At 46.6% G+C, this 13,188-nt stretch overlaps 1 protein-coding gene across 1 annotated transcript in view; it reads left to right on the plus strand.

The window, feature by feature from the left end:
* The window catches only part of LOC137436690 (phosphatidylinositol 3,4,5-trisphosphate-dependent Rac exchanger 2 protein), a 139,990-nt gene that overhangs the window by 109,798 nt on the left and 17,004 nt on the right, over positions 1-13,188 (plus strand). The window contains exons 30-35 of the mRNA XM_068130688.2: positions 649-777; positions 872-913; positions 4,375-4,592; positions 4,966-5,068; positions 5,245-5,391; positions 5,813-5,930. Of these exons, the coding sequence (XP_067986789.2) occupies positions 649-777; positions 872-913; positions 4,375-4,592; positions 4,966-5,068; positions 5,245-5,391; positions 5,813-5,930 (757 nt within the window). The remainder of the gene's footprint in view (positions 1-648; positions 778-871; positions 914-4,374; positions 4,593-4,965; positions 5,069-5,244; positions 5,392-5,812; positions 5,931-13,188) is intronic.

Below are 13,188 nucleotides of genomic sequence, written 5' to 3' on the forward strand. Positions count from 1 at the left end.
GACACAAACAAAAGGCATGAATAAATAATGTAATGCGTTAGATAGGGTGATGTAATAGACACTGGGGAAAGCGGCGGTAAAACGCGGAATTAATTTATTTATATGCCTTTAATCCTCTTTAAACCATTATTTAAATTAATTTATATACTTGAACACTGTAGAACACAAATCCCCTTCATGATACTTCCAAGAACCATGCTATGCAGTATATCTATCTATATATAGCATGAGAGTGTGCGGCATGTGAGAGGATGCAGTATCGAGGTGAAGAAGAGGCCGCCGCTATGTCTATGTACGATGCATTCTATGAGATAATCTTATTACAGTGTATAAGGGTGCTGTGTAAGACTGCTTCGATAGCGCTAAACTTCCGGATGTTTTTTTTACGATTTCTAAAAATATTATTTTATTAAAACTGAAGTATTTACTTAAACGCTGCGTGGGTTGTCGTGTTCTATGAATTCTCGAGTTGTCTAAGTTCTAGGCTGGACTTCCACCTTTTGTATGGAATCTCCCACACCTTTTTGGAATTTCAAGCTTGTCTGGATGGACAAAATTCTCTGGGATGTTTAAACGATGTAACAGTGCTCCATTGTTTATTTTCTGTCCTATGGAAACGAGTGTCGATGAAATTCCATGCTGTTGCAGATTTCATACAAGAAGCTGAAGTGAAGGCAAGCTATGTCGATACCGTACGGAGCCATATGCAAGAGGATCCATGGAATCTGCCCATGCATGTGAACACAGTCATACAAAGCATCCGAAAGCACATAGACGGTGAGACCATTGTTTTCGAAATATACGAGGTTTTGTCGGTTGTGTGATGGAATCATTTTCATGTAATAATAACATTTGGCTTTGCTTGTCACAGATCTGAAAATACAGATGACACTTGCACTCCTACAGACTTGTGGTAAGCCCTGAAATGCTTTGAATCCTATGGTATTTTACATATTTCCTTATTGTTTTTTTTATTGTTTTTTTTTTCTCGGCTTAGCGGTTAGGGTGCCGGCTTGGGATCCTAGGATCCTGGGTTTGAATCCCAGTCGATCGCTGAATTAACACCAGGGGGGTTGACTCAGCCTGTCATCCTTCCAAGGTCGGCAAATTGAGTACCAGTTCACTGGTAATTCCCTGTGTGTCGCAAGAGGCGACGAACAAGGTTGGTGGCAGGAAGGGCACCCGGCCATAAAACATTGCTTCAAAAAGGGGACCACGGTGCTCCAAAAAGGCCAACCCCTGCTCTGCGGGGAAAAATGGCCTCTAAAGGCGGTTCTTCTTCTTTTCTTCTTTTTGTTGTTTTCTTGTTACATTTTGTGTTTTCCTTTTTTATTTCGTTTTTAAAAAGTGATCTGTTATTGTTCAGAAACTGTGAGCAGGATGGCCAACTTGATGTATCTTGCTAGGAATTTCGTCATTCTCAGCTATACAGCCTATTGTGGTGTCACAAGCATGGGGTGGGTGAACATTCGCTCACCTGCCCCGTACACGTGGGGCGTGATCCGGAGATAGACAAATGGCGATCGGACAAATTAAAAAGTGTATGAGGGAAAATACAACTCTGGGCTTGCCGAACAGCTTCCTGCTGTTTTAAGAGCACTTAACTACAGCTACAAGTCTGGCAACATCAAACGATGGGACAGAAAGCATGGGGTTTGCAAAGGAACAAATCAATCGTAAGCCGGAATATGTCTTTTAACCCTTACAAATCCCACGCTCTCACTCTCTCTCCGAAGGGACCGTCTGATGAACCCTCCCATCTACTTCTTTGACTTCTTGAAGAAGTGCAGTCACTCAAACTTTTAGGCCTCAATATCAGCCATGATATTTCTTGGGCAAACCACATTTCTAAGTTGGTCTCTAGAGCCAGTCACCGACTCGGCTTCCTCCATCATTCAAAGTCTTTCCTTAGCACACCTGAACTCTTATGCACCTACAACACCTTCATCCCCAGCTCGATGGAGTACTACTCTCCCCTTTGGACTGGCGTCCCTGTCTCAAAACCTACATTTATTGATGCCTTAAAAACCAAGGCCTTCAAAGTAATTGCTGTCGGAGAATGAAGCTGAGTATCTGGGCCTTTTACTCCCACATCATTGACACATCATTGACATTGACAGGTAGATGGCCTCTGTCTTCTGCCATCTTGTTTATGATATTGCAGCCTCTGCCCTTTCTGTGCTCTGTCCCCTTTTCCAACCACCAGGTTTCTACTGTCTACCAGGAAAACACTTCTGGTGAAGTTCCAAATATCCAGGCTCACTGCTCCCCTCCACTCATTTTTTCCTCTTTTCTCTCATCTGTGGAACCAACATCCTCAGTCTGTTCAATCATATTCTACCTTCTGGGGCTTCATGATGACTGTTCACCACCATCTCAGATAATCCCCCATCCATACCCATGATCTTTTCTTCCCTCATTTATCCTTCCCACATTATTATGCTTTCCCCTCTCTCTCCCTCTTTCAGGTTGTTGTTCCATTTTTGTTTCATCCCTGGTTCCTCCCTTTCTCCTCTTATTATGTTTGAGCTTGTATGTTATATCATGTGATACACAAAGGCGACATCCATCTACACCACCAATGTATTGCCGGAAGTTTCTAACGAGACTGTTGTCATTGGCTGTTGAAAAGACAGGCTTCTCATTGGCTGAAAAATGACCTAACAGATTATCATCAGATCACTTTGTCAGCAAGGAAAGCCGGATTGCCTAGTGTTACAGATTTGTCACTTCTGCCTTTGTTGTTATTATATACTTTAGGATTTTTCGTTTCAGGTAATATTGTTGTTAAGATCTCTGTGTGAAATGGAGATGACTTTAGTAAAAGGTAAAAAGAAATGTTTGTGGAGCAAAAAGAAAAACGCGGCAAAGAAACCGGAAGAGAAGAGAGGGGAAAAATGGGTGGGGAAAAGAAACAGCCGTGAGTCGCATCAAGGCTGCGAGCGGACTTCTCGATATTGGTCGCGAATGAATTGAGGCTTCCTGTGAAATGGATTGCCAGCAACATCGTCCCATATTGCGATTGCAATTCAACCTGTGTCTCAGGTTTTGGTACCGAACGTGAACTATTGTTGGCGGGAAAGCAAGCGCCTCCATTGCAGGCCGATACGCCATTTTTCCTCGAGGAGGCCGTCCGCCTGGTGCATCGTGTTTTGTCGTTGGGATTCCCATATCGAATTCATCGTGTGGATCACCGTTGGTTTCCATATCGGCTCCCATCTGCCTGACCTCTCACCTCGTAACTCCTCATCCACAGCCGCGTCGATACCTGCCTGTTGTTCTTGCCATTCTGCACGACTTCAACCTTCACCCAGCATGGGGATTCGTGCACGGACTTTGAGATTGTTACAATCCACTTAGGTTTGGCGTATCATGAGTTTATTGCTTTGAGAGCATTGGGGAATGATGGTACCATCATATGTATTGTTCGTTTGATGCAAGTGATATTTTCATGGTACTTTCTTTAAGAGTGTTATTATTGTGGATGTGAGAGTTCTAAATACAATAATTACTTGTTTTGTTCTACAATTGCATTGGTGTGGTTTTACCATGGTTTATGAGAACACTCAAAATAACAAATCTTTCTGCCGAGTTCCCTCTCGAGACTCTGAGGGGCACCATAAACGAAGTTTGGGGAGGTAACACGTCATACTAGCATGGAGCTGCCATTGTCACGCTGATCGACGATTGTAATCTTGCTTCAAATTGATCAATCTTCGTAAAGCCATCATATTGTCCATCCTCCTCCTCATCTATACCCAGTTTTGGACTTGTGGTGAAGCCTTGTACGTACTATGCATCACATATGTATGACATAGAGATTACAAGACTGAACTTCAAATGAGTTACCGAGCCTTCGGAGGCAATGGACGATATATGTGATTTAAACCTGGTATCCCAACAAGATGAGCTATGTACTCAAATGGGAATATCAAGCCAACCAACCCAAATAAGGTTTCTGAAAGAGTATGTTAATTCTCAGTTAATTAATTTATGCTTTAGGCCTGCCTCAGTGGCTGGCATTCGGGTTAAAGCGTCTGCTCTGAGTCTGGGAGACTGGTGGTACGAACTCCAAGCGAGTCATTCCAAAGACTTGAAAAAAAGTACGTGTTGCTTCCTTGCTTGATGCTCGGCATACAAACAAAGATAGAGTACGGACAAACAACCATAGGTTGTGCAGACTTCCATGGGCCTAATGCCCTCCTCCTGCATTGACGTTCCTTGTAAAGGAACCAGTATAATTGTTAAATGTTTGATACACATTATAAATGTTCATAATTTGTGTGCAATAACATTTGCTCTGCCCTGTCTTCGATTTAGGATTCAATTGACCATCAGATATGTTACTGGAAACTCAATTTTCTGTTCACGCAGATGGGCGAGCTCAGCGTAAGGCCGATGTGACCTTATGCCAGCTGCTGGGGGCCATGGCTGCAGCGTTTTCTGACCAGCTGCTCGCAGCCACCACAGATATATTCAACCCAATGCGAGAATACGGCGTCGAAGGGTCAGAGGCGAGCCGCAAGTGGCTGGAACACATAGCGAGCATTGGCTTGATCTTCAATCTGCAGTCGATGCTTTCTCCAGCATTAGTGAGTTTCCCTGTTCGGTATCTTATTACAAGCAGTGTATTGTCTCAGGCTCAGGTGGGAGCTTGTACCTGTGCTACGTAATATGTAGGACAAAGAAATTGGCAAGAGATTCTTACTCAGGCTAGATACAGCTTAGAGGTGAGGATGCGTACCTTTAAGCCATCCGGTCAGCCCAGACGGGTTTAAATAAACAATCTACAAATTGTACAGAAACCTCTTGAATCCTCAATAAACACATCAGTCCTGTGGACGTGTTCACCTGCTCATAAACCGTCATTTTATCCGATATGTTGAAATACTATATTGATCTCTATTAATGTTATTATTATTGTACAATCAGGTAGTTCTATAACTTATTTTGTGTCTCTTGCAGCCAAATGAGAAACACAGTATTAAGAGCATCAATGCCACTCTATCTGACCTGGAGAAGGTGACCTTTCAACTTTTGCAAGCACCAGAGGATGCCCCATTAGCGAGTAAGCATTGAAAAGTTTAAGTATTTTTTGTTCCTTATCAAATTGATCAGTTTTACAGAAAAAGAGGCAAGTGGAACCTACAAATGAACTGTTATTTATTTGGCAGTGACTGGCAGATAATGCTTGCGGCTTAATCCTCAAGCAGGACCTTTCACACGTGTCTTGTTTGCGTGCAGTGGACTCTGCCTTGACGAGCAATGTGCATGGAAACAGACAGGCGCTGCATGTGACCTTCTCGTTGGAGAGCGACTCCTTTCTCAAGCTCCCAGAGCGGCTGCGCTCTGTCCGCGGGATCAAGGTTAACGCGGTGTTCTTCACGCAAGGTTGGACAATCCTCAATCGTGAACAAAACCGATATAATAATATTAAACCCTTTGATTTTAGTGATGTCTAAGGCCCATGTAGGTCCGTGGACCGCTTATCTTGAAATGATGAGGCTCCCTCGATCTACGCGCGGTTCCTATCGGTAGAAGTTGCTTAGATTCAACGGATCGCAGTCCAACAAACTCTGGTGTCTCTGAATTTGTACTTTAATAAAGAGCTTGGAAATTTGGATATTTAACCAGAAATGAGAGAATGACTTTGTATATCTATTTGAGCGAACAGCTAAAGTATGTTTCGTTTCTCTCTCAGTGAGTCCAGCTAAGGCCCAATACTTCATCTGCAGCACTTCTTTGCTATCATATCCTTCTTGTATGAATTTTAGTTTGCCATCGCCTTCTTCACCTTGTTGTATTATCACAGCTCTGCATACATTAGAAGAATGGTCATCAGCCGAACAACAATCGTCACCCGATGAATTCCAATCCAATGTCAACCTACAGTCATTCAAGAAACTCCAGGCATACTACAGAAAGTTCCGGTAAATGCTAAACTCCACTTCCCGATTCATACAACTACAATCTGACAGGATAACTCAGGTGCACTACTCACCCTTAAACGATCTCAACTGGGTTTGATTCCTGTCTTCCTGTTGCTTCCTCGGCAAGGTTTTGCATCAAAGAGGAAGGGATGTTAAGGCAGGTGATATTGTCTGCTACCAGTGGCTTGTGAACATTATAGATGGCACAGGACTTTGATAAAGGAGGAAAGCATTGTGTCGGTACCCGTAAAGCATTGGGTGTAGGTACCCGTAAAGCATTGTGTGTCGGTACCCATAAAGCATTGCATGTCGGTACCCGTAAAGCATTGTGTGTCGGTACCCGTAAAGCATTGTGTGTCGGTACCCATAAAGCATTGTGTGTCGGTACCCGTAAAGCATTGTGTGTCGGTACCCATAAAGCATTGTGTGTCGGTACCCATAAAGCATTGCATGTCGGTACCCGTAAAGCATTGTGTGTCGGTACCCGTAAAGCATTGTGTGTCGGTACCCGTAAAGCATTGTGTGTCGGTACCCGTAAAGCATTGTGTGTCGGTACCCGTAAAGCATTGTGTGTCGGTACCCATAACGCATTGTGTGTCGGTACCCGTAAAGCATTGTGTGTCGGTACCCGTAAAGCATTGTGTGTCGGTACCCGTAAAGCATTGTGTGTCGGTACCCGTAAAGCATTGTGTGTCGGTACCCGTAAAGCATTGTGTGTCGGTACCCGTAAAGTATTGCATGTAGGTTTCTGTAAAGCATTGTGTGTCGGTACCCATAAAGCATTGTGTGTAGTGTTACGTGGTCCTCCCGGTAACTACCTGGTCTTGGTGACCCCCGGACCGTGGGAGGGACCCCGCCAGAAAGATATATTATATATGCACTTTCGCCACGCAAGCCATATGAATTTCACCCAAGAGACAACTGACGTTCAAGGATATATTTCAAGGGTAATGATACCAAACAATTTCAATGACACAACCATCAACAATATTTCAATGACACAACCATCAACAATATTTCAATGACACAACCACGGAGATTTTCCCCGAGCAATCAACAATACATAATCCTCACCAATTCCCAATTCACAATCAATTCCCTATGATTAAGATGGCCATCTTATACATGTGTGTCCCGGGGAGTACTCACGAAACCCTTTTGGTCTCGGTCCCGCACAATGTCTCTGGGCCCCTCTTGACCAAGAGGATAGTCACCGTCACCGCACTCGGGCGGTTGAACGAACCCCGGGCGGACGTGCTCCAACGTGCCGTCTCGTACCGGGGACAGCTGTTGCAGCGCACCTCCTTGCCAAGCAACGGGGCAAAACCAAAACGCGGTTTGCAACGCGAGCGAGGCTCAACGTGCGACCCGTACGCGTCCTTGTAGACGGGGCGAAACCCAAACGCGATTTGCAACGCCTGCGAGGCTCCAAAGTGCGACCCGTACGCGTCCTTGTAGACGGGCAAAACCGAGCGCGGTTTGTAATGCGTGCGAGGCTCCAAAGTGCGACCCGTACGTTCCGTGCACGAACTCACGGGGACTTCACGTGTCCAAAGGTAATTACGCGGCCAGGTAACTCCTCTCGCCAAACGGGTTTCGGAACGCCCCTGTTTTTCGCGCAGCGCAAGGTCGATTCCACCTTCTCGTCGTCGCGGGGCGAGGAAGAAGACTCCCCGTCCTTTTCTCTCCTCGTGTCTTTTCCTCTTCCGTTTCCGGCCACTTCCGTTTCCGGCCACTGGTTCCGAAGGGCTCCTGACCCTCCCATCACAACAACCCTTAATATAATACACACGGATAAGCAACCTGAATGGTACCTTCACATACATTCACATAAATATGTAACACTCCCCCCCTTCAAGAAAGAAAGTTTGAACCCAGCGAAAACTTTCTTTGCCGGCCAATTTGGAGAAACAAACCAGATAACTCAACCCCCCCCCCCCCCCCCCACATTATCAGTTCACCCCGGGCACAGTTATCACTTAAAAATAAAGCAACCAAAATTTCACCCCAACCCCTCCAGATTACTCCCTCTGGACTAAGTACCAACAACGACCTTGTCCCTGCCAAATCAAACTCCATCTCAGGACTCTCTGACTTTGCCCGTCCGTATCTTGGGAATGAAGGTTAAGGGGTTGATCAAAGATCCAAAGTTACGCAACTCGATAGCACCTTTTTCCGGGAGGCCAAGCCGAGTATTCCCTACATGGATGCCTTTAGGAACGCGGAGTTCACGGTTAGTCCGTGCAGGAAAGTTCTCTACATGGGCGCCTTGAGGAACGTGGAGTTCACGGTTAGTCCGTGCATGAAAGTTCCCTACATGGACGCCTTTAGGAACGGCGTTCACGGTTAATTCGTGTAGGAATCTTGGCTCGGCGGCTCCGCCGCCTTCAGTGCTTCAACTTCTCATAACTTCCCTAATAATTAGGGTGGGACCACTGGTCCCTGTAGTCCCATGAATAGCGGACTCCTTCTCGGCCACCATTTTCCCAATCCTTCCTTCGGGAGCGGCCATAACTCAGGGAGCCTCCATAATAATATTGATTGCGGCCACCACCAAAACTACCGCCCAGTTGTCCTCTCCTGTAGACCTCTCGACGCCTACGAAATGCCTTCCCTACTGTTATGGTCCGACCCTCCAAATCCTTGCCATTCCAATTCTTCTCTGCCTCTCTGGCGTCTTTTGTGCTGGCAAACGTGACAAAGCCGAACCCTCTTGACTGTTGCGTTTCCCAGTCTCTTACCAACCGCACTTCCACCAGCGGCCCATATCTGTTGAAGACAGAGGTCAGAACTTCTTCCTCTGTTTTGAAGTTCAGTCCCCCTACAAATAACTTGGCACTTTTGTCGCCATCCCGAGCTGGTGTGGCGTTATTTTCCCTGCTGGGCTCTTGACCAACCCTCAGGTTACCATAAACTTGACCCCCGGCCAAATCATTCCCAATAACCACAGATACACCCTCTACAGGAAGCGTGGCTTGTAAACCGACGGTGACCGGTCCTGACACCAAATCGGACTCCAAATGGATGACATGAAGGGGAGCACTAACACCGCCCCCGATCCCCTGTAAACGAACACTATCCCCCGTTGCCGTCTCCTCGGACCATGGCAAAATGCCTTCAAGCATTAAAGATTGATGTGCCCCTGTGTCCCTCAATATCCTAACCGGTTTCCGGTTAGTCGAGGCTCCATCCCGTGACACAAACCCCTCTGAAATAAATGGTTGGTAACCCTTTTGATGGCGATTTCTCACAATGGCCATTGCGTTTGGAGTCGTAGTAGTCGGACTCCGCTCTGGGTCTTCGCTTTTCCTGCGGTAACAACTGGACATCAAGTGTCCAGGTTTCTTGCAAAAAGCGCAAGTAGGCCCGGAGGAAAAACTCGTGGTCTGCCTCGGGCCCCCCGAACTATAAGTTTGTCTTGGGCCCTCATCCCTCCGATTTCGAACCGGTGGGGTATCATAGTTGTCCCCATAATCATCTCGAGGCCGCCGCCATGTATGGTCGTTCTCCGCACCTGCTGTTCCCCACCTCCCCTGCGGAGATCTAGGCGAGGAGTTAGGTTCGTGGACCCCTATTCGGTGGGTTAAGGCATAATCATCTGCCATGGTGGCTGCGTCCCACAACTTTGGTACCTTCTTTTCCTGCAGGTACACTTTGATGTCCTCGTGGACACACTGCTGGAATTCCTCCACCAGGATCAAGTCCCGCAATGTCTCGAAGTCTTTCCCGACTCCTTTTGACTCACACCACCGATCAAACATATTTTCTTTCACTCTGGCAAACTCCACATGGGTCTCACTCTCCCTCTTCCTGGCATTCCTGAATTTTTGCCTGTAAGCTTCCGGAACCAACTCATAGGCCTTGAGGATGTGCTTCTTCAGTACCTCATAATCTGCACATTGGTCCATTGGTAGCGCCGAATAAATTTCCTGAGCTTTCCCCACCAGCACACTTTGCACGAGTATGGTCCAGGCCTCCTCCGGCCAGTTTAATTGTCGAGCCACTTTCTCAAAGTGTGGAAAAAATTTCGCGACTTCTTTTTCACTGAACGGTGGAACCAGCCTCACATGTCTGCCCACATCCCAGGTTTTCTGGTTAGGTGTCGACCCCGTCAGCAAGGGTGGTGCCTCTCCCCGTTCTCTCATTAACTCCAGCTCCTTGAATTTGATTTCTTGCTGAAGCTCCATGTCACGTTCCTTTAATTCCCTTTCCGCTTTTCTCTCCTCTGCTTCGAGGTCCCTTGCAGCTCTCCTTTCCTCTGCTTGTTCCTTTTCTCTTCTTTCCTGGAGTTCTCTTTCCACTCTCATTTCCTCGGTTCTTTCTTGTGCTGTTTTCTCTTCCAACCTTTCTTGGAGTTCTCGTTCCACTCTCCTTTCCTCTGCTTTTTTGTCTTCTAACCTTTCCTGGAGTTCTCGTTCCACTCTCCTTTCCTCTGCTTGTTTCTCTTCTCTCCTCGCTTCTGCTTTCCTTTCTTCTTCTTTTAACCTTTCCTGGAGTTCTCGTTCCACTCTCCTTTCCTCCGCTTGTTTCTCTTCTCTCCTCGCTTCTGCTTTCCTTTCTTCTTCTGCTCTTTCCTTTTCTGCTTTCCTTTCTTCTTCTTTTAACCTTTCCTGGAGTTCTCGTTCCACTCTCCTTTCCTCTGCTTGCTTCTCTTCTCTCCTCTCTTCTGCTTTCCTTTCTTCTTCTGCTCTTTCCTTTTCTGCTTTCCTTTCTTCTTCTTTAATCCGTTCCTGGCTCCGTAACTGCAACTCCAGTTTCCGGAGCTCAACGTCTTCTGGTTCTTCGGGTAGCCACTCCCAGGCTAACTCGTCCCATTTTCCTAATCCCACCATAGATTGTATCACCGTGGCCTGCAACTCTGCCTTCCTCAAATTAGTTCGGACCTCCAAGTTAAAATGTTTGGCCAATTTCAAGAGGTCCGACTTTAGCAACGCTCGGAACTGTGCCTCACTCGGTGTTACCCCAAAGTTCTGTGCCACAAACGCCATGGTGCCTATCGTTAACACCTGTTAACCTTCACCCAAGATTTTACCCCAATTTCTCAAAAAAAAAATTACCAATTAATAATTAATTAATAAATTTTAATTAATAAAAATTATTATTTTATTATTTTATACAATTTTAAATCCCGGACGTAGACCCAATTGCGAAACCGCAAATCGTAATTTGGACGAGCCCCCAATTCTGTTACGTGGTCCTCCCGGTAACTACCTGGTCTTGGTGACCCCCGGACCGTGGGAGGGACCCCGCCAGAAAGATATATTATATATACGCTTTCGCCACGCAAGCCATATGAATTTCACCCAAGAGACAACTGACGTTCAAGGATATATTTCAAGGGTAATGATACCAAACAATTTCAATGACACAACCATCAACAATATTTCAATGACACAACCATCAACAATATTTCAATGACACAACCACGGAGATTTTCCCCGAGCAATCAACAATACATAATCCTCACCAATTCCCAATTCACAATCAATTCCCTATGATTAAGATGGCCATCTTATACATGTGTGTCCCGGGGAGTACTCACGAAACCCTTTTGGTCTCGGTCCCGCACAATGTCTCTGGGCCCCTCTTGACCAAGAGGATAGTCACCGTCACCGCACTCGGGCGGTTGAACGAACCCCGGGCGGACGTGCTCCAACGTGCCGTCTCGTACCGGGGACAGCTGTTGCAGCGCACCTCCTTGCCAAGCAACGGGGCAAAACCAAAACGCGGTTTGCAACGCGAGCGAGGCTCAACGTGCGACCCGTACGCGTCCTTGTAGACGGGCAAAACCGAGCGCGGTTTGTAACGCGTGCGAGGCTCCAAAGTGCGACCCGTACGTTCCGTGCACGAACTCACGGGGACTTCACGTGTCCAAAGGTAATTACGCGGCCAGGTAACTCCTCTCGCCAAACGGGTTTCGGAACGCCCCTGTTTTTCGCGCAGCGCAAGGTCGATTCCACCTTCTCGTCGTCGCGGGGCGAGGAAGAAGACTCCCCGTCCTTTTCTCTCCTCGTGTCTTTTCCTCTTCCGTTTCCGGCCACTTCCGTTTCCGGCCACTGGTTCCGAAGGGCTCCTGACCCTCCCATCACAACAACCCTTAATATAATACACACGGATAAGCAACCTGAATGGTACCTTCACATACATTCACATAAATATGTAACAGTAGGTACCCATAAAGCATTGTGTGTCGGTACCCGTAAAGCATTGCGTGTCGGTACCCATAAAGCATTGTGCGTCGGTACCTGTAAAGCATTGCGTGTCGGTACCCATAAAGCATTGTGTGTAGGTACCCATAAAGCATTGTGTGTCGGTACCCATAAAGCATTGTGTGTCGGTACCCATAAAGCATTGTGTGACGGTACCCGTAAAACATTGCATGTAGGTACCCATAAAGCATTGTGTGTCGGTACCCGTAAAACATTGCATGTAGGTACCCGTAAAGCATTGGGTGTAGGTACCCATAAAGCATTGCGTGTAGGTACCCATAAAGCATTGCGTGTCGGTACCCATAAAGCATTGCGTGTCGGTACCCATAAAGCATTGCGTGTCGGTACCCATAAAACATTGCATGTAGGTACCCGTAAAGCATTGGGTGTCGGTACCCATAAAGCATTGTGTGTCGGTACCCGTAAAACATTGCATGTAGGTACCCGTAAAGCATTGGGTGTAGGTACCCATAAAGCTTTGCGTGTAGGTACCCATAAAGCATTGCATGTCGGTACCCATAAAGCATTGCGTGTCGGTACCCATAAAGCATTGCGTGTCGGTACCCATAAAACATTGCATGTAGGTACCCGTAAAGCATTGGGTGTCGGTACCCATAAAGCATTGCATGTCGGTACCCGTAAAACATTGCATGTAGGTACCCATAAAGCATTGTGTGTCGGTACCCATAAAGCATTGCGTGTCGGTACCCGTAAAACATTGTATGTAGGTACCCATAAAGCATTGTGTGTCGGTACCCATAAAGCATTGCGTGTCGGTACCCGTAAAACATTGCATGTAGGTACCCATAAAGCATTGTGTGTCGGTACCCATAAAGCATTGTGTGTCGGTACCCGTAAAGCATTGGGTGTCGGTACCCGTAAAGCATTGGGTGTAGGTACCCATAAAGCATTGTGTGTCGGTACCCGTAAAGCATTGGGTGTCGGTACCCATAAAGCATTGTGTGTCGGTACCCGTAAAGCATTGGGTGTCGGTACCCATAAAGCATTGTGTGTCGGTACCCGTAAAGCATTGCATGAAGGTACCCGTA

This window comes from Myxine glutinosa, chromosome 11 (genome assembly GCF_964187855.1).
Source record: "Myxine glutinosa chromosome 11, kmMyxGlut1.1, whole genome shotgun sequence".
Taxonomy (NCBI): Eukaryota; Metazoa; Chordata; class Myxini; order Myxiniformes; family Myxinidae; genus Myxine; species Myxine glutinosa.